Raw genomic sequence first — 22,764 nt, 5'->3', positions numbered from 1 at the left:
CCTGCTATTTACAAAAAACAAAAAAGTGCCTGGCAGAGGGTTCAATGAACCACCTTCAAGGTGTCTGTCTATCATTCCACTCTTGAACGGTGCCCAGGAAAAACGAGCATTTAAATTTTTCAGGGCGAGCGTTGATTTTTCTTATTATATCATGATGATCATTTCTCCCTATGTAGGTGGGTGTCAACAGAATATTTTCACAATCGGAAGAGAAAACTGGTGATTGAAATTTCATGAGAAGATCCCATTGCAACGAAAAATGCCTTTGTTTTAATGATTGCCACTCCAATTCCCCTACTTTGCGATAATACAAAACAAGCTGCCCTTCTTTGAACTTTTCTGATGTCATCCGTCAGTCCCACGTGGTGCAGATCCCACACTGCACAGCAATAGACCAGGATAGGGCAGACAAGTGTAGTGTAAGCAGTCTCTTAAGTAGACGTGTTGCACCTTCTAAGTGTTCTGCCAGTGAATCACAGTCTTTGGTTTGCTCTACCCACAACATTATCTATGTGATCATTCCAATTTAGGTTATTTGTAATTGTAACCCCTAAGTATTTAGTTGAATTCACAGCCTTCAGATTTGTGTGACATCACGTAATCGAAATTTAGCAGATTTCTTTTAGTACTCACGTGAATAACTTCACACTTTTCTTTATTGAGGGTCAACAGTCACTTTTCGCACCATACAGATACCTTACCTAAATCATTTTGCAATTAATTTTGGTCATCTGGTGACTTTACAAGGCGGTAAATGCATCATCTGCAAACAATCTAAGAGGGCTACTCAGATTGTCTCCTATGTTGTTAATATAGGTCAGGAACAAACAGGGCCTACAATACTTCCTTGGGGAACGCCAGATATTAGTTCTGTTTTACTCGATGACTTTCTATTACTACGAACTATGACCTTTCTGATATGAAACCATGAATATGAACTATACCTTATTTCAAGAATTACTTTTAAACTTGAGTTTTGTTTTCCTTTTTTATTATGTACTACCCCACTAATTGACCTAATTAAAAAAGTATAGTTACATTTACAGCCCAACTTACTTCCCCTAACAACTCTAATAATAACTAGGACACATTCTGTGGCATCAGCGATTTCCAATTTAGTACTGGAGGGAAGCGTGGGGGGTAGAAATCGTAGAGGGAGGCCAAGTTATGAATACAGTACGCAGATTCAGAAGGATGCAGGTTGCAGTAGTTACTCAGAGATGAAGGGGCTTGCACAGGATAGAGTAGCATGGATAGCTGCATCAAACCAACGACGATGACAAGAAGAACAACAACAACAACAACAACAACAAACAACAACTCTTCCCTAACTTTCAAACAGCTTTTTCAGCTTGTTTACCCAACCATTACAGAAGCAGCGTTGCAAAACACCTTTTCCAAAACAAAATATCAGTTAAAATTTTTTTGTAAGTGCCACTTATTAATTAATCTTCAAAACATATAATGCATGAGCATTTCTGAATTTTGGACACTTACCTGAACTTATAAATGCCCAAGCATTTTACATCATTAACCCTGTATGACTCAGTTCACTACTCCATCCAACCATGATCTACCCCCACTGCCCCCAAATCACCCCCTGTTAACATTCCAGAATTGCTTAATCTTGAACCTTGCATCACCATCATTCCCCACACCCATCAACTTGCAAGCTAATGGTACATCTGCCCAAAGAACTGCAATCCACCACCTAAAAATTGACCCCGATCTTATAATCCTACGTCCTGGCTAAGGCTCGACCATTGTTGGTTTGAACTGTAAGGATTACTTGTCGGAAGGACTCCGCCAGCTGTTAGAATCATCCACCTACAAATCCTGCCACAGTGACTCCACTATGGAAATCTCTCCTCAAATCCTTCTAGGCCCATCCTAGAACCTCTCCCTGGAACCCATCCCTCTCCTCACCTCTACAACTCCCTGCACTCCCACCTTCTACATGCTTCCTGAAGTCCATAAACCCAATCACCCAGGACAGGACATTGTGGCCAATTGCAGTGCCCCCAGTGAGTGATACTCTGCTCTTGCAGACCAACACCTTCAGCCTAAGAGCAGACCAACACCTTCAGCCTATCACCCGCAACCTACCCTCCTATTTAACAGATACCAACCACTTCCTCCACTGACACTCTACAGTTCCTGTTCCTTCACCACATGGTGCCATGCTCATCACTACTGATGTCATCTCCTTTTACAATGAAATCCCTTATACCCATGCTCATGCCTATGCCTACTGAACATTACCTTTACAAATGCCCAATGGATTCCAAACCAACAACCTCCTTCCTAGTCACCATGACCAATTATATCTTCACCCACAATTACTTCTGCTTTGAAGGTGTTACGTACAAACAAATCTGACGTATGGCTATGGGCACCCGCTTTGCACCATTCTATGCCAACCTATTTAATGGCCATCAAGAAGAATCCTTACTGAACACACAGAATCCCAGACGTCACCTGGTTCAGATTCAGTGATGACACCTTTGTGATCTGGTCCGGTTGAGGACACCCTATCCACATTCCTCCAGAATCTCAACATTTTCTCCCCCATTCACTTCACCTTGTCCTACTCAACCTAACAAGCCACCTTGCTTGAAGTTTACCTCGACCTCTGTCCATATCAAACCTACCAACCACCAGCAATACCTCCACTTCGAAGCTGCCACCCATTCTATACCAAGAAGTCCTTTCCACACAGCATAGCCACTCATGGCTGTCACATCCGTACTTACGAGTGGTCCCTCTCAAAATATACCAAGGGTCTCACTGGGGCCTCCACAGAGCTTTATTACCCTATCAACCTTGTACAAAAACAAATCTGCTGTGCCTTCTCTCTCTAGTCACCCACCACCTCCCAAAGTCCCACTGTCCAGCCACAGAGGAGCATTCCCCTTGTGAGTAAGTGCCACTCAGAACTGGAGCAACTGAAGTACATTCTCCGCCAGGGTTTCGTTGCCATGCCCTGAAATAAGGAATGTCCTACCCACTATCCTTCCCACCTCTCCCACAGAGATATTCTGCCACCCACTGAACATACATATACAATCCCTGTTCCCAACCCATTGCCTCATGATTCACATAATAGTCCCACACATCCTCCAAGAACTGCAGTGTTAATTCTCTATGAAAGATATTGTCGTTGGTCTAGCGTATCTCCCAGCAGTCAACAGTGCTTGAGATTACATTTCAGTTGTTGCTTTAATCAATAAGGATCCATTCCACATTGTTTCAAGGGTGGCTACTCCACCTAAATTATCTTAAATATTCTCCACAGAAAGACAATGGCGTCACTGTTGTGAACAAGTCACTCTTTATCCTAAAACTAATTAATTATTGAGTAAATTGTATGGGACCTTATTTCCTAACTGGCTCCACGCCACGGGTAGATAAGTGAAGGCTGCGGGCTACAGGAATGCGCATTACATTTTCTACTTTAAGTCAATGAGGCAGCCATGTCAACAATTCCATTCTTATTCTCATTTCCAAAGTGTTGGCCATAATGTGGACAATTCTAGTTGAGGGCTCTCAGCCTGTGTGCCACCTAGCCACAGCAAAGTCCAACAAATTTGGTGTTCAGTGATCAGAGTCCCAAAAGAATAGGTACTTACTCCTTTGACTTGCTCCAGGAAGTAACAGCTTGGGTACCTACAATGTGAGGATTGCATTGTCAGGGGTCTATGGTAAAGCAGGTGCCTGATGACAATACAGTGTCCAATTAGGTACTACATTATTTTGGCAGTATAAGTTGTCCACATAGTGGGAATGCACAGGTGATCTTCATATATTGTGGATAAGGTGTCATCTAAGTTGTCTTAGTTAAGTTATCCTCCCCAAATGACTTGCACAATTGGAAAAAAAGGGAGGAAGAGGGGGGGGGGGGGGGGCAGCAGCAGCAAGAGAGGAGTCCAAAACTAAAAGTGTGGACTAGACTATTTTATTAAAAAGGTAAAAGAGAGAAGAAATCAAGTAGGATAATCTAACAGGCACAGGCAAAATGTAAGCAATCACCAAGGCCTAAGACTGGAATCAACAGATCGAAGGAGAGATGGATAGCTGGCGCGTGAGGGTAGGGGTAGGGGTAGGGGTAGGGGTAGGGGTAGGGGTAGGGGTAGGGGTAGGGGTAGGGGTGGCGGGGTGGGGACAGCAGCAAGGGGAAGGGGTGGGGGGTGGGGGGAAGTACCACAATGGTTCAGGGTTTCGCATTTGCCCCTTACATACCTATGAAAAAGCTGTGAATTCCCTGGAGGACAGATTCACAAAATAACAGTATTGAAACTTACCCTAATACAGTGCACATGTAACAGCACTCCTGCCTTACAACAGATGATAATTTTTCAGAAACTGAAAACTCTGTAAGAGGGTATGAAATTCTTGGGAAAGGAGCATGTTTTAAAGATACAGTTTATTGAGATAAATGTGATTTATGTTCATTTAGGGAAGCGTTGTATGATCAGGTTTCTGTGTATAAGTTCCAATTAGGTAGTGTTCACCATCTGTGACATTTCTGTTACTATTTCTGATAGTATTAATAGTAAATGCAAGCAACTGATTTTATTCATATAATAGTGCAAATACCAGGAGCTATAATACAAATCTGACAAAAAAGAGCTACAGCATTTATGGCACTAATTAAACAAAAGTTAAAAGTAATTATTTACTGTGTGTGTGTGTGTGTGTGTGTGTGTGTGTGTGTGTGCGCGCGCGCGCGCATTTCATAAGTTGTGCAAAGTACATTAAAATAAGCTTCACAGCTACCACTCCAGAAATAATTGGAGTTCGACAACACAGCCTGCTCAGCTCATTTAATTGTAAACATTCATCAGATTTTGGTGCAAAAGTAGTTATTTGACTCTTGAGAAACCCTTTTGATAACCCACAAAACAGGACTAGGAAAGCTACAATATTTACAGAATACATGTAATATGGACAATGACAAATGTCACAGTCTACTGAAGCCCAAGGAAAAAAACATCATGCATGATGCTATCAACAAAAAGTTTTTCACTATGTCTCAATGAATGACCACATGACAATGTGATATCACAAATAGTATATCTTATTCACTGTACAACTTAATCGGCCATAACATGAAAGCTCCACATCTCTTACAGCCAACATACTATAAATTGCTTTCCATCAAACTGTAGCCTATGACAACTGACCCTAATCATATTCACACAATTATTACCATATTTCTTTCTTTAGTTATTATATAGTGAGGAATACATGCAGAATAGAAAATATTATGATTAGGTAGCAAGGAAAGAACAATGATCAACTGAAGTGAATCAAAAGTGATGCATCCCTTTCATTATAGAAAAATCATTTAAAAATCTACCAACAAAACACAACTCTTAGTGGGAAAAAAACAGAATTTTAAAATCTTTCTGGCTTTGCCATTATGGTAACTGATTTCGAGAGGAGCTTCCAAACCAGAAATTTGTGGCCTGAATAACCATTATTGTCACTGGAAGTTAGTCTTGGCAGTGATAAAAACAGTCATCACTGCATATGCTGTAGAAATATTTAGCGTAAGAGACCCAAGTTGCTCAGCAGCTGGTACGATCCCAAACATAAGGTATTCAATGCATATAGAAAGATTGTCTCCAACAGTCAAAGGGTCAAAACTGAGTGCTGGACTGGGATTTGAGCCCAGAACCTTGTCTTTCATGGGCACTGCTCTTAATGACTGTACTATCCCGGCATGACTCATGACTGATCCATACAGTTTTGATAGTGCCAGTGCCTCTCCCTTTCCAAGCATCACAGTTACTATCCTACATACCTCAATGGCCTAGTAATCTTGGAAGAAAGTATACTGCAATGAAATGGCTTAGCCATGCTGTAAGGATTGTTGCCAGAATGAATGTCTTACTCTGCGGTTAAGTTTGTGCTGTTCTGAAACCTACTGGCAGACTAAAATTGTGTAGCAAACTGGGTTTTGAACTCATCTGGTAAGAGCTTTGCCTGTGGAAGGTAAAGTTCCAGGTTTGATTCCCTGTTCAGCAAACAGATTTAATCTGACAGGTAGTTTCAAAACAATGCACACTTTATGCAGACTGAAAGATTCATTCTGGCAATAAACCCTACACTGTGGTTAAACTGTTTCTCTACCATATCTTTTCTTCCAGGAGTGCTATTTCAGCAAGGTACGTGGGAGAGCTGTGAAGTTTGAAAACTGGGAGAGAGGGACTCTTAAACTGGAAGCTGTGGGGGCTGGTCTTGAGTCCTGCCCGGTTGGCTTAATTGGTGCCTATCAATTAGTAAGATCCTGGCTCAAGTACTGATAGTGCACCCAGTTTTAACTCTTTTACTTCAGCAGACGACTTTGGTACATGCTGCATTGGGCAGTGACCAATCAGGCTGCACCACTGAGTACCCTGTGTTTGCGATACTATCAGTTACTGGATTTGAGCCCTAGTCCAGCAGATAGTTTTAATCTGTCCAGAAATTTCAAAACGGTTTACACACTACTACAGAATAAAGGTACATTTTAGATTATATAACATGTTAAATTTTATACCAAAAAGTTGTGATCAACATTTTACTTCCAAACGTAGCTGCAGCTGAACTTTCTCAGTATGGGTAAGTACTTCAACATCTTCCTGTTAAGCTCCATGCAGAAGCTTATCACCACGAAGTGAAAGACCTGTTTGGATTTTTAATTTTTTTTCATACTGAAAGCACCATTAAAACATTACAGGTGTTTTCCAAATCAGTTCATTGATAAAGATATTTACTAGAACTCACCAAAGCTTTCTGGATCAGAGTCCCACAGCTGCAGGTCATCTTGGGTCAGGAGGAAGTAGTGAGAGACAAGCTTACGACACATCTCATGTAAAGTATCTTCAGTGAAGAAGTCCTGCTTCACCTGGTGTGCTTTCAGTGTGGCTGGCTCCTTTGTTTCTGAGGCAGACAGGATATCATCCACTGAGTGGAGAAAAATAATGTTTACTTTCTTCCAGTTTCAAAAAAACATTACTCCAAGGGAAAATTGATCCAAGAAATATGCAGGCACTTTGAATGTAAGTGCATGTGCATGTGTGCAAAGGAATAAGACAATATGAAAGATGGGAGAGGGTCGGAAATGAGACTTAATAGGGAAGAGTACAAGAAAAACCAACTAGACTGGCTTGATTTCAATTACAAAAGTGAGCAGTAAAATATATAACACAACTAAGAAAGAGTTGTTCACTTATAACACAGTGTTGCAGCTTGTTCATCATCAAAGCTATCTGACATCCAATTATGGGTAAAGGCCTCCTCTATACTTTGATGAATTATCTAGGTTTTGTAGATCCATTGTACAGTTGTGAATGGTAATATTTGTTTATGGTTCACTTAAATTTTTATAATTTACCTTTCTTTAAAAATTTCGCATATGTATTTTCTGTATATGTAAAGTAAAGTGTGTTATACTGGAGGTTGAAGTTCTTTGTATTGTATGTGAACAATGTAAGTAAAACACTATATACATTGTTTCAAACAATGGAAAAACCAGGATGGTGCAGATTCACTGATGACATCTTTGCTACCTGGATGGAAGGTGAGGACACCTTATTCACATTCCTCCAGAACCTCAACAACTTCTCCCCTATTTGCTTCACCTGGTCCTACTCAACCCAACAAGCCACCTTCCTAGATGTTGACCTTTACCTCAGAGATGGCTACATCAGTACCTCCATCCATATCAAATCTACAAACCACCAGCAATACCTCCACTTAGACAGCTGCCACCCATTCCATACCAAGAAGTCCCTTCCGTACAGCCTAGCCACCCGTGGTCATCACATCTGCAGTGACGAGCAGTCCCCCCTCAAAATATACCGAGGGTCTCACTGAAGCCTTCACTGACTGTAATTATCCTCCCATCCTTGTACAAAAACAAACCTCCCGTGCCTTATCTTTCCAATCTCCCACCACCTCCCAAAGTCCCACCACAGAGGAGCATTACTCTCGTAACTCAGTACCATCCGGGACTGTAGCAAATGAATTACATCCTCTGCCAGGGCTTCAATTACCTCTCGTTGTGCCCTGAAATGAGAAATGTCCTTTTCTTGAAGTGAAATGTTCAGTATAAAAAATGTGTGCTTTAGTATCTAAGTACTTTAATATTTAAGTTGTTTATTATAGAATTGCTTTTCTATAGATCCCCCATGGCCATTTTTTGTTAGTTCCCCTGAGGTTATCTACTGGGCTCTTTCTCTTTTAAAAACATAATGTATAAGGGTGTAGTAGATAAAAAAAACTACAGTGTCTGCACCAATATTGTTTACGTGGAGTAATATTTATTTCAAGAAGAAACTTCAACAGTAAAAAAAAGGGGCAAAATTCATAATTCAGCTTTTCCAAATACTTCACTGTTTCATTGCCAGGATAGGCTGGCGACCACTATTACATGTTTTAAACTACTAAATGAACTTAGAACTGAGTTGTTCTAGCTTCAAAATAATAATATTCACACTGTGTTTCTATTTAAATGTTGGGTAAAATGATGGAAAAAGTATTGAATAGTCTGATTTACTTATCCATTAGACACAACACACGGTCAAATCCTGTAAAAAGGGTAACTCTATTGATTAGCTTTTCGTATTACTAGGACTATCCTCCCATAGTGTATTTTATATGGAAAGTAAACTAAATTTTAGTACAAGGGTTATACACGGCTTTTCCCGTAACAGAACTATTTGTTCTGTCGGGGTATAGTACACATCACAACATAGAGAAAGGTTTTTCTGTTATTTAGGTAAAAGCATATCAAATTACGATAGTAGAGGTAGGGTTACAGTGGGAATGCAGTTGACAAAGAACTTGTAGAGAAAGAATACCATAAGCTGTAACGAAAACAATTGTCATGTGTCTGGAGTGTACTCGCTGAAATAACAGAAGTCCACAGTATCCAGTTCAATATATATGGGCTTGAAGGTAACGCTAATGAAGCATTGAAACTGGTTGCTTACAAACTAAAATACTTGGGAAGAATTATAACTGTTGGCATCCTTTCTCTACAAACTGACAGATTATTGTCCTCAGCTACATGCATCAATGTTATTTCTGCGTGTTTTCTAATGCCATCTGCCCACCCTCTATTACGACACCATCTCTTGAAATTGAGATTCCTTCTTTTATCAATCATCCATTTTGCTAGCTACATCTTTCACTCACCTCTACTGAATTTTGATTATAGCTGTAATTACTTTTTTCATTTCTTTTCTGTTACTTGATCCATGTGTTTGTTACCCTGTCTCCAACAGAAATTTCCAAAATTGCTCACCAAGCAACCCTCACTTTCAATGTAAAAAAATTGTATTACATTGCTATAAGTGAATACTTGTACTATACTTTTCCTGTAATCATGCTGTTTCTGGCAAACTGGAAGCTCAGTTCTGAAAACCCTCTTTAGTTTATGAAATTCAATCCAGCCCATTTTGCTCTTTTGTTTATGTCTTTTGTTTCCAATTGGCGACTGTCTGCAATTGCACTACACATAACAAACTCATCAAATAGACCTATTAATACATGTATGTATCTTTGTGTCTTTATGGTACTCATCATATAGCAGAGATGTTGAGTTGCAAACGGATGGATATAACAAAAAGACTGTCAACCAAGTAAGCTTCTGGACAAAAGGCCTTCTTCCAAATTAGAGCGCATGCTCTCTCTCTCTCTCTCTCTCTCTCTCTCTCTCTCTCTCTCTCTCTCTCTCTCTCTCTCACACACACACACACACACACACACACACACACACACACACACACCAAAAGCACTACCTCTGGCTGCTGTGTGCTTGATGGCAGAAGCAATCTGGGTGGCAGGGGTAAGGAAGAGGTTGGGGCAGCAGGGTGGGGTGGGAGAAGGTAAAGTTCTGCTTGTGGGAGCATATATGGACAAGATGGAGACAGGGTAGGGCAGTTTGGTTCAGTCAGGTAGTTAGACAGAGGGCAAGGGAGGTGGATTGGTAGGAGGACAATCTATGGTACAGGTCTTGCATCTGGTCTATTACAGGGATATGAGCCATGAGGCCAGGAGTTGGGAGCAGGGGTTGTGTATGGATGGATGAGGATATCATATAGATTCAGGAGGGGTTGGGGGTGGGGGTGGGGGTGGGGGGTGGTGGAATACCACTGTGGAACAGGTGGGAAGGATAATGGGTAGGACATTCCTCATTTCAGGGCACAACAAGAGGCAGATGAAACCCTGTATTAGACCTAGATACACGACCAAGTTCCATATATCCTTCCATCACCACCTTCACCATTCCAGTCTGGTCACCAGTATCAACTAACCCATTAAAGGCACAACTACCCTGTGAAATCCACCATGTGACCTACAAGCTAAGCTGCAACCACTATGCTGCAGCCTATGTGAGCGTGACAACCAACAGGTAGTCTGCTTGCATGAATGGTCAACGACATCTTGTGGCCAAGAAACAGCTGGACCACCCAGTTGCTGAGCACACTGTCTAACACAATAGTTTCATTTTAATGACTGCTTCCCAGCCCACCCTTCCCCTCGTCCCCACCTAACCTCCCAACTGCACCTATCTGCCCTACACTCTCTTCAAGTCATCCCTGTATTCTCCAACAAGCAGCACTTTATCATCCTCCTCCCCACCCTGCTGTCGCTCACCCTACCTACTCAGCTGCTTCCTTGCCCCCACCACCAAGACTGCTTCTCCCATTATGCGCAGGTGTTTGCAGTCTGGCCTCGGCAGCCAGAGACAAGGTCGTGTGTGTGCCTGTGCGTGGATGTGTGTTGTCTAATCCAGTAGAAGGCCTTGTGACCAAAAGTTTACTTGTTTGACAGTCTTTTTCTTATACCTGTCTGTGACTCACAATCTCTGCTATATGGTGAGTAGCAATCTATCCTTTTCATATTATTGTCATTATTCCTTCATGGATTTTGTCTTTGTAGTACGTTGCTCATACAATATGTTTGTCATACTGTAACTGATTTTTGGGCCTATTTTCAGTCTTTCTTGATCATGATCTTCCATTCGTGGTTGAAGTTTTTCTGTGCCACATGCAAGCATTAGTAAGTCCTCAGCAACTGAAGATCGTTCAGATATGTTCCATTAATGTGAAAAATGAGTGAAAAGGCTTTCTCATAATCTACAAATTGCAGATGAAGTGGTAATTCATAACATTGCTTCACTCTATAATGCTTGCAAATGGTCCACTGTACTGTACATACTTCTACAGGCAACTGGTTCCTTTGCTTCGTCATAATTCAGTATTTTTTTTCAGTTGGGTCTGATATGATTTTGCTGAATATCTTGTATATCATGGAGAGGCTGATAGGTCTGTAAGTCTTTTTCTCCTTTTGTGAGGTAGAACTATTACAGAATTGTTACAGTTATGTGAAACTGTCTGCTCCCATAAACCTTTTCTAAATAATTTTAGCAAATTATTAGATCTACAACTTTGCTTTGGCATTTTGCAACACATGGTAGTAGTGGTGAAGATGGTAAGTCACAGGCCACAGGTGTCGTAAAATAAGCTTATGCATTTGGGATAAAGTTATTCATAATTGAATATGTCAAATTATGACCTCAGTTCTCCTTATTTGTGAGAAGTTTTAATTTTCTTCTTTGACATGAAGGAATCTGCAGCTGAGGCTTATAAAATACTGGGTAAGACCTATGGTGAAGCAACTATTATTGAAAGACTGAAGAGAATGGTTTCAATGCTTTAATAACGGTGATTTTGAAGTCTAAGACCATGATGATGGTGGAAGAGAGAAGGTTTTTGGAGGCACACAGGAGATCAGTATGACCCCACGTTGCAAAACCAATCCAAACATACTTAGAAATATTGAAATGGAAATTCTACCCCAATCGCCAAATTCTCCAAACACTGTTCCTTCTGACTACCATCTTTTACAATCAATGGCACATGGCCTGGCTGACCAGCACTTCTGGTAATAAGAACAAGTGCAAAATTGGATCTCCTCAAAAGAGACCCAGTTCTTCTGCCGCAGTATTGGTATGCTATCCCAAAGATAAGGGAAAGCAGTGGCCAGTGATTGTCAATACTTTTAATTGTAAGATTTTCACAATAAGCCTTGAACTTTGAGAAAAAATGGCAGAAGCATAGTTGTAGACCTAATACTTTTCTATTACCTTGTCTGCTGCTTTAACAACTCCTACCAAAATGGCATGATCTCCAGGAACATTTCTTTTCTTCATACCTTTAATGGTTTATACATTTCATCTGATATTACTTCCAGAGTACTACTGTTATATCTATGCGATTACATAAAGACAGGTCATCGTTTAATGATGTTACCAAATATCTTAAAAAATAGTTGACCAATTTACTTCAGATGAACATAGGCTACACACACACACACACACACACACACACACACACACACACACACACACACTCACTCACTATTAGCAAAAATCTTGAGATCTTAACCAATTTACTTCACATTTTGACACAATACTTTAATCAATGTTTGGACAGACATAGACTACATATTTCATATGTATACCATTATATGAAAGATAAGATGATGTTTAGCATTGTTACCAAAAATCTCAGAATGTTCTCAATCAATTTACTTCAAATTTTTACATGATACTCTAACAAACATTCAGGTGGACATAGGTAACATATTTTTTTAAACAAAATGAACAGGTATTATGTTACAATTGAGAAATAAAATGCAGCACTTACTCTGCTCTGAAAATGTGTGGTTTTATTTTGTTCCTCACAGTCAGTTTTAATTAAGATAGCAGGGTGTTTAAACCATTCTTTTATTGTTATTGCAAATTTAGATTCTGTAGTAGTACTCTAATAATAAGCTGATAAGCCATAGATATCACTTTCCCGTTTTCTGTGAAAACTGTCTGTGAGGAAGAAAACAAAACAGCAAGATTGTTGTGTATTCAATTTTTGTTTAAAGATCTGTACCATGAGAATATATATATAATAGATGGGGGGAGGATGTGTGGGACTGGCCTTGCATCTAGGTCTGTTACTGGGATATGTGCCATGAGGTGAGGGGGTGGGAGCAGTGGTTGAGGAGGGATGGACAAGAATATTGCATAGATTTGGTGGGCAGTGGATCCCCCTATGGGAGGGGTAGGAAGGATAGTGGGTGGGATATTAATCATTTCTGTGCATGACAAAAGGTAACTGAAACCACGTCGGAGAATGTGATGCAGTTGCTCCAGTCTTGGGTGGTACCGAGCCATTATGGGAGTGCTGCTTTGTGGCCAGAGGTGGACTCAGAGTTGGCAGGTGATTGGACAGGTATGGCATGGGAAATCTGTTTCTGATTAGCCATCTCTGAGGTGGAGGTCAACATAGAGGAAGGTGGCTTGTTGGTTTGAGGAGGACCAGATGAAGTGAACGGGGCAGGAGGTGTTGAGGATCTGGAGGAATGTGGATAGGGCGTTCTCATCCTCAAGCCAGATCAATCATGAGAAGCAGTAAATCCAGGTTCGAGTCTGGGTCAGGCACCAATTTTCAACTTTCCCATTAATTTATTTCAATGTCCACAACCAGCCATTTGACTGTCTTTCCTCCAATTCAAAAGGCATTGTTTGAAGAAGATGTAATGAAGTTCAAGAGGATTTTGAAGATGATGAGGGCAAAGACTGTGACGACGAACTTGAAGTTTGGCAAGAAGATGCTTTCAATAGGTATGTGATGAGTAAAGTTCTGAGGGATGGAAAAGACCTGCTGTGGTTCAATAGCCATGCTAGAAAAGTGCTAAGAAAGCAAAGGAGAGCTTCACTGCAAATTTCAATGTAGTCAATGTGTCACAGACAAACAAAAGCTCAACAACGCCAAAATTATTGTAAGGAGAGGTACGTGTAGAGCACTCAACGAATTTGAAAGTAAAATTCTGTCTACTGATTTAACAGAGGATCCTCATGGAATCTGCTCAGACAGCCAAGTGCATTAATGCACGACTTTCAGGATTCAGGGAGGCAAGCTAGTCCCACACTGAATCTATCTCGCAGATTAACAATGCAGGACGGTGAGCTGGCCAGCTTGGATGTGGTTTTTGGACCGTTTCCCACATCCAACTAAATTAATACTAGCTGGTACCCACGTCGCACCTGAGATATAAACTATGTAAACATTCAGGAAACATTCACACATTTGTGCATGATATTTACTCTAGATGTAAACAAGTGCCGTACACGAATTCTGTACTGTGGAGGACTGGCGACAACAGACCACTAAACTGTCACGTACAAACACTGCCAATGTAACATTGCCAAACCTGTAGCAATGGAAAGTGCAAAGAAGAGGAGAATAAAGAAACAAAGTGGAATGAAGTACCACCAACACAAAGAGTACATTTCAGGGCCTACAATATTATTCAAAAGTTATCTGAACCTTTAGGTGCGACGAAAGCAGGGAGAATGCCTTTGAATGTTGGAACTGTGGAACTACCTTGTAGAAGATGATTTCTGTCGATTACAGTTCGGTATATTAATCAGAGCATCAATGCTTCATTCCAGTAAGGTAAAAACACATGTTATTGAACTCAAAGCCTTTGTTGGTCACTTACATTTAGTTAGTATTAATAAAAGTAACAGACAAAGCTTAGAGGACCTGTGAGGAACTGATGGGGGATGGAATTGAAAAATTTTGCCTCATAATGAAAATAAAATGTTCACCTTCATCATGCAGTGATTTAGATTTGACTATCGTGGCACTCGCGATGAAAGGAGACAATCAGACAATATCCAACAATTTGGGAAATATTTTCTATATTTGTATAGAACTGTCAAAAGTACTTTTCTTTCAGAGAAAATATTACAGCAGATGAAAAACTGGAATGATTGTATGGAAGATGCTGCTTTTGCTAATACATAACTACAAAACCAAACTAATATATCATTAAGATATATGCTCTTCTGGAGGCTCAGCTATTTTGCCTGTATAATTTGGAGATTTATGCTGTTGCAACTACAGTATTATATCAGGCGAGTGACAAGTCATCTGATGATGTTCTATGAATGCGTGAATACATTTATCAGTTAGGTCAAAACATGATGGCAAACCACTATTGGTTTGATAAAAGGGTTAGGAAGGAAAATCTTTCTTCCTTCCAGGATGAGGAGGAATAGCAAGCAAGAGATTGGCACCAGTAAAGGAAGGGCGGCCCACAGTTAACTTTTTGGCTTCAAGAAAGCCTGTAAATGAACACTGGATAAGTGAACTACTTCATAAATATTCTAGAAGAAGAAGAAGGTAGAACTGGGGTCCAGCAGAAAAGGTGTAATACTTGCACAGTAAAGAAAATACTTGTAGAATATTGTTGCAAAATTTGTCAAAAGCCAATCTGGTTGATGTACATGGAAACTTCTTGCTTTGACTACAGAAAAATCAACCATTTTTTTTATCACTGCTCTGCAGTGATGATGAGACAATGTAATGATTTTTATTTCTGTTGTTGCTATGATCTTATGTGACTGTTGTCTTTCTGTACTGATATGTATCATTTATAACATGTTTAATCAATGAAATTTAATTTAAAAAGCATGCAAATAAGTAATCTGATCAATCTGATAAAATGCACTGATCCCGTTGAAACTCAGTGCCTGATGGAAGGTTGAAGATGTCTTGGACTGTTCATACAATCTTCTCTCCGTTGTTCATATTGCGTCATTTGGCACCTTAACTAATGAAGTGTGGTAAACACCCAACACAAGTTTCATTTGTTGTTCTTTACACTTCAAATACATTTGTTTAAATGTCATATTTTACTATTGTTTTGCAAAACGATTGACTGTGTAAGTCCTCACTGTGAAGCAGTTATTCGAGTTTACTGTGCTATTTAACCCATTAAGGATACAAATAAGTATCTGGTGGGATGAAAGTGGTAACTGAGATCCTGTTACATTATGTAAACAAGCAATAATAGTTCCATGCACTAGCAATTAATAATTATGTATTTCTTTAGTAACAAGCAGAGAGCAAATATTGGCCTGTAGAGTTAACTAACGTAACTGTTTATTGTAGTATTGTGGAAGTCATAAGTGGTCACACACTTCTGATAATCTACAGGTATAATAAATCTTCGTAAAAACGATCACCAGCTTATATACACTGCAGCAGTATTACGAGGTGCATTCAAGTTCTAAGGCCTCCGATTTTTTTTCTAATTAACTACTCACCCGAAATCTTTGAAACTGGCGTTACTTCTTGACTTAATTGCCCTGCAGACGTACACATTTTTCACAACGCTGATGCCATGATTCCATCGCAGCGGCGAAGGCTTCTTTAGGAGTCTATTTGACCACTGGAAAATCGCTGAGGCAATAGCAGCATGGCTGGTGAATGTGCGGCCACGGAGTGTGTCTTTCATTGTTGGAAAAAGCCAAAAGTCACTAGGAGCCAGGTCAGGTGAGCAGGGAGCATGAGGAATCACTTCAAAGTTGTTATCACGAAGAAACTGTTGCGTAACGTTAGCTCGATGTGCGGGTGCGTTGTCTTGGTGAAGCAGCACACGTGCAGCCCTTCCCGGACGTTTTTGTTGCAGTGCAGGAAGGAATTTGTTCTTCAAAACATTTTCGTAGGATGCACCTGTTACCGTAGTGCCCTTTAGAACGCAGAACTCACAGAAATGCCAACTCTGGAGGCGATCTGTTCAACAGTCATTCGGCAATCCCCCAAAACAATTCTCTCCACTTTCTCGATCATGTCATCAGACCGGCTTGTGCGAGCCCGAGGTTGTTTCGGTTTGTTGTCACACGATGTTCTGCCTTCATTAAACTGTCGCACCCACGAACGCACTTTCGACACATCAATAACTCTATCACCACATGTCTCCTTCAACTGCCGATGAATTTCAATCGGTTTCACACCACGTAAATTCAGAAAACGAATGACTGCACGCTGTTCTAGTAAGGAAAACGTCATCCATTTTAAGTATTTAAAACAGTTCTCATTCTCGCCGCTGGCGGTACAATTCCATCTGCCGTACCGTGCTGCCATCTCTGGGACGTATTGAAAATGAACGCGGGCTCATTTTAAAACAATGCGCATATTTCTATCTCTTTCCAGTCCAGAGAAAAAAAAATCGGAGGCCTTAGAACTTGAATGCACCTCGTAAGGGCAGAAGAGGAACACTTCCAAACAACATATTTGTAACCCTGTTCTAATGGGGAATTACTAAAAATGTGACTGCAAAGCAGATTGGGGGACTGAGCAATGAGGGAAAGGTATACGAAGCAGGAACAGTATAAATAATTAGTATGAGATGAAGCGGAGGGAAAGGAATGGTAGTGTGAAATAGGTTGGTATTGACAGAATAAAAAGCATGAAGTGAAAGGCACCTCTTCTTGGAAATATTCTTGCTCTATCAGCATTTTAGTAATTGCTTAAGCAGGAATTCTCAGTTAGCAACACAATAAATTTGTTTATAGTTAACAGTAGACAGATACAAAATATGATATTCTGAAATGAGTTTTCATATGTCTGCTGTGATGCATTTCGAATTTACCTACCTGACACTGTTTCACCTTAATTAAAATAATTATCTTTATAAGGTTTCTAGTGTCAATAATTATAGCAAACCAATATAAATTTATAAATGTAAAGATTAATCTTATTGCATGCTACTGCATGTGTATTTTTTATTACTTATAAATTAATAAACAAAAATTCAGCAGCAGCGGACTGCTTCTGTAGCTCCATTACATTAGTGCTTCACAGACATAGCAACATACTTCAATAGCACTTAAGAAACACTATACATCGGACATTCCACTGGTCACAGTAACAATTTTTGTTTACCAGACATTCAGATATTCACCACTTTTTATTAAAATACCCAATTATACATCTTAAAATAAAAATAGCTTGTAGATTCTTCCTGCATTAATTAGCCATTTGCACTACTAATACGTGCTTGAAATTTTCTTTTAATGGTGTACTTTGTTTTATCATAGCTCAACTGTCATTGGTGATGATCCATACAAATTCTCAAATTGGTGACTTTCTTCCATCCTCAATGTTAAATATAAAATTCCATTGGTACACTCGTACTTGCCATTGGAAGGAAAAAAAATAAAAAAATAAATAAATAAATAAAATTAAAAAAATAAATAAATCCTGTGCTCACCACACAGTTATCTCCAATATGTATGGACCTTGTGGCCTCCTGCGGTACCTGGCTGGTCTCTTTATTCAAACCGTTTCAGTGACATCTTAAGTCACAATATTGACATCACACACATGGGATGTTATGCACACCCTTCCATGCTCCACATAGCTTGTTATGTCACAGAGTCTCAGTCCCTATTAATGTTCCTCGAGACCCTCTGTGGTGTCCACATCCCATTTCCTTCTACTGAACCCCTACCAGCCTCATATTACCGTTCCTTTTCGACTCCAAATTAGATAATCTTTACTCTTACTCTCAATGCTTCACCATTTTCCTTTATACAAATCTCTTATCACTTCTCATATTACCTCTGTGCCTGTTCCTTGCATTTACCTCTTTTGTAAATGTGTACATATTCTCCACATGAAATATGCAATAGGATTTGCCCCCCCCCCCCCCCCCCCACATGCACAGACACAAAAACCTGTTCTGAAAGTAACAGTATGCAAAGCCTATCAAATACAACAGTTAACCAATGAACAGTGAACATAATTCAAGAAATTTAAGAATAAAGTACTTGAGACAAAACTAAACACTTACCTTCCTCTATTTTTGCAGGTTTGTACTCAGCACACATGAGAATACCCTTTATTATATTCAGGCAATGTATAAGAAACCTTTCAAACAGTAAAGGTTCACCAGCTGGTGTAAAGGCATAATATACACAAAGCTCCAAAGAGGGTCGAATAAGTTCAACATAAGAAAATGGATGGTGTTCTAGAACTGACATCAGAACTTTAGAGAGATGAATAATGAATTTTTCTACTGTTTCAACAGGGCCTATCCTTTTCTGCAGCAGCGTCTTTCCTGTGGGATAAAAATGAAGATAATGTGTAATTAAAAATAATGAAACTGATATACTACAATTTATAGTAACTTGTATGTAAGAAGCAAATACTTAGTTACATTGTCATATGGATGTAGATCACAGGAGGTAGCAAGGAAGACAGCTGAAATGATTGGATGAAAACAAAAGGAAAAAAGCAAAGAAGTATCAAATCATTTTATAATATTTCAATGAAAAAGGCCTACAAACTACTTCAGTTTCAAGTGCAATCTACATGACTTCATGTGGTGATTCACCATTCTCACCCAGCACCAAAAGTGGAAAGCTGCTTGTAACATATTAAGACAGAAAAGGGTTTTACTTACGACATTCCAGCATAGTTTTGGCCCTGTCAAACACCATGTTGAGAAAGAGGAAACATTCAGACGATTCATGAGGCTTCTTGAATCCATACAATGCTAGTTTACGTAAAATTCGGAGACAGAATAGGGCTTTTTCTAAAGCATTTAGCATATCCTCTTTCCCCTGTGATGCCTGAAAATAAAGAATTTATGGTTATACCAAATTTGAAATAAAACATCCATAGATGGTAAGAACGACACCTACTAAGGTTTAATGCACAAACAGAGGAATAACAAAAGAACCTAGCTAATGTTGTTGGAGATCACAACCAACTACAAATATTTTTATTTCACTGCCAAGACTGGTCTGATCTATTACGCCCATCTTCAGATGGCAAAACTTGTTTTATTACATATCAGAATTGTCAGCAGCAAGTTTTCTGCTTCTGTACTGCATATGAATATTTAAGTAGTTGGCACCACTTTATGGCCTGAAAAGGTGTGTTGCATAACATATAATGAACAGTTAACAGAATCTCCTTGTTTTGCAAGATCAGTCTTTACTATGTACCAATCATGTCCCTTATGAATTATAAAAAAAAAATTTGGAGGTTACATCTGGGACGCATTCTTCTACAGACTTTGTCAAGTCACACATAACTACAAGTATCTGAATGGTAAAGATGAGATTTTACTCCTACATTGCTATAAAATGTCGATATTTGCCAGAACCCCAGAACCATTACCAAAAGTGAATTTTATTGTGCTGGATGGCCAACTACCCATGCCAAGAGTGAGAATAGGAATGGTAATAATTTTTATGTGGGATGGCCAGCATTTCAAGTTTCACTAGATAATAATCTAACCCATCTGCAAAACACACATCCAGTCTTAGTGGAATCATACGAAAGTATTTCCAAACTGGTTCAAAACAGGTTTGCCTACTATGAATTTTTATTATTTTACCACTGATGGAGAACAAGCAGTGCACAAAACAGGCATCACAATAAACAATTTTCCAATGTTGTTTTGAAACTCTGAATATCAAAGGGAAGCGAGGGTGGTAGATAGGTAGAAAGATTTATTTATCGCATAACACATAATTTCGAATCTTTGTTGATTTAATATACTAAAGACATATTGGGATTTTTACATTATTATTTATATATTTCTGGGGTACAGCTACACAATTACATTCTGTTGTTTCCAGTATACAAAAGTAAATGTATGATTTCCCTGTTCAAACTGTAAAACTGTCCTTAAGAAGTTCTTCAACAAAACAGTAACACTTTTACCCAGATGGGTATACAGTCATCTTTCCAGTGAACCTAACTCATGTTAAATACACTCCTGGAAATGGAAAAAAGAACACATTGACACCGGTGTGTCAGACCCACCATACTTGCTCCGGACACTGCGAGAGGGCTGTACAAGCAATGATCACACGCACGGCACAGCGGACACACCAGGAACCGCGGTGTTGGCCGTCGAATGGCGCTAGCTGCGCAGCATTTGTGCACCGCCGCCGTCAGTGTCAGCCAGTTTGCCGTGGCATACGGAGCTCCATCGCAGTCTTTAACACTGGTAGCATGCCGCGACAGCGTGGACGTGAACCGTATGTGCAGTTGACGGACTTTGAGCGAGGGCGTATAGTGGGCATGCGGGAGGCCGGGAGGACGTACCGCCAAATTGCTCAACACGTGGGGCGTGAGGTCTCCACAGTACATCGATGTTGTCGCCAGTGGTCGGCGGAAGGTGCACGTGCCCGTCGACCTGGGACCGGACTGCAGCGACGCACGGATGCACGCCAAGACCGTAGGATCCTACGCAGTGCCGTAGGGGACCGCACCGCCACTTCCCAGCAAATTAGGGACACTGTTGCTCCTGGGGTATCGGCGAGGACCATTCGCAACCGTCTCCATGAAGCTGGGCTACGGTCCCGCACACCGTTAGGCCGTCTTCCGCTCACGCCCCAACATCGTGCAGCCCGCCTCCAGTGGTGTCGCGACAGGCGTGAATGGAGGGACGAATGGAGACGTGTCGTCTTCAGCGATGAGAGTCGCTTCTGCCTTGGTGCCAATGATGGTCGTATGCGTGTTTGGCGCCGTGCAGGTGAGCGCCACAATCAGGACTGCATACGACCGAGGCACACAGGGCCAACACCCGGCATCATGGTGTGGGGAGCGATCTCCTACACTGGCCGTACACCACTGGTGATCGTCGAGGGGACACTGAATAGTGCACGGTACATCCAAACCGTCATCGAACCCATCGTTCTACCATTCCTAGACCGGCAAGGGAACTTGCTGTTCCAACAGGACAATGCACGTCCGCATGTATCCCGTGCCACCCAACGTGCTCTAGAAGGTGTAAGTCAACTACCCTGGCCAGCAAGATCTCCGGATCTGTCCCCCATTGAGCATGTTTGGGACTGGATGAAGCGTCGTCTCACGCGGTCTGCACGTCCAGCACGAACGCTGGTCCAACTGAGGCGCCAGGTGGAAATGGCATGGCAAGCCGTTCCACAGGACTACATCCAGCATCTCTACGATCGTCTCCATGGGAGAATAGCAGCCTGCATTGCTGCGAAAGGTGGATATACACTGTACTAGTGCCGACATTGTGCATGGTCTGTTGCCTGTGTCTATGTGCCTGTGGTTCTGTCAGTGTGATCATGTGATGTATCTGACCCCAGGAATGTGTCAATAAAGTTTCCTCTTCCTGGGACAATGAATTCACGGTGTTCTTATTTCAATTTCCAGGAGTGTATATTACTGCCTTTTATTTCACCGTAAATTTTTAATCCCATATACTCTGATGTTTTGAAATAGAGTTGTAACAGTTGGTAGTTTAAAATTCTCTCTGTGGCAAGTGCTGTAGTTGTGGTCGAAATGGAAAGAGTTAAGTGTATGTTTACAACAATGTAGGAAAAGACAGATTGGTACTTACCATAAAGAACACACATCAAGTTGCAGACAGGCACAATTAAAAGACACTCACATATAGTTTTGGGCCACAGCCTTTGTCGTTTGTGTGTGTGTGTGTGTGTGTGTGTTTTACTGATGAAGGCTGTGGCCGAAAGCTACAATGAGTCTCTCTTAACTGTGACTGACTGCAACTTGACGTGTCTTCTTTATGGTGTCTTTTCCTACATTATTGATATTCCTATCTGGCATTTCTATTGTTTGATAAATGTATGTTTATTTTTATGTAAGAACAACAATACTCCCCGTATGTAAAGAAAAGCAGACAGACAGTATTTCAAGATTTTAGATAGAGGAGATTAATTTTGTAGCTATAGCTATTCTGTACAAAACAGAGAACAGCTTTGAAAATCGTTAAGAGAAATGTGCGGTACAGGTAACTAAATATCACAAATAACATATGAATTAGTTGCTGTACAATTAGTAGTGGTTCATAAATACTTTTTTCTGTTTCTTTTGAGAGCAAACAAACACCAAAATCATTTATTAAAAT

The 22,764-nt window shown here is 40.4% G+C and overlaps 1 protein-coding gene across 5 annotated transcripts in view; it reads right to left on the bottom strand.

Annotated features, from left to right (window-relative positions):
- LOC124805364 (importin-11) overlaps nucleotides 1-22,764 on the bottom strand; it is a 176,231-nt gene that overhangs the window by 112,819 nt on the left and 40,648 nt on the right. For 4 of the 5 annotated variants that reach the window (XM_047265914.1, XM_047265912.1, XM_047265916.1 and 1 more), the window contains exons 6-8: nucleotides 19,312-19,480; nucleotides 18,700-18,966; nucleotides 6,772-6,951 (exon numbers count right to left, since the gene is read on the bottom strand). In XM_047265914.1, coding sequence (XP_047121870.1) covers nucleotides 6,772-6,951; nucleotides 18,700-18,966; nucleotides 19,312-19,480 — 616 coding nt within the window. The remainder of the gene's footprint in view (nucleotides 1-6,771; nucleotides 6,952-18,699; nucleotides 18,967-19,311; nucleotides 19,481-22,764) is intronic. The other variant, XM_047265917.1, reaches the window with a different exon arrangement.

Source organism: Schistocerca piceifrons, chromosome 7 (genome assembly GCF_021461385.2).
Source record: "Schistocerca piceifrons isolate TAMUIC-IGC-003096 chromosome 7, iqSchPice1.1, whole genome shotgun sequence".
Classification (NCBI taxonomy): Eukaryota; Metazoa; Arthropoda; class Insecta; order Orthoptera; family Acrididae; genus Schistocerca; species Schistocerca piceifrons.
Note: the sequence above shows the minus strand (reverse complement) of the source record. Positions and strands in the feature narration are given on the sequence as shown.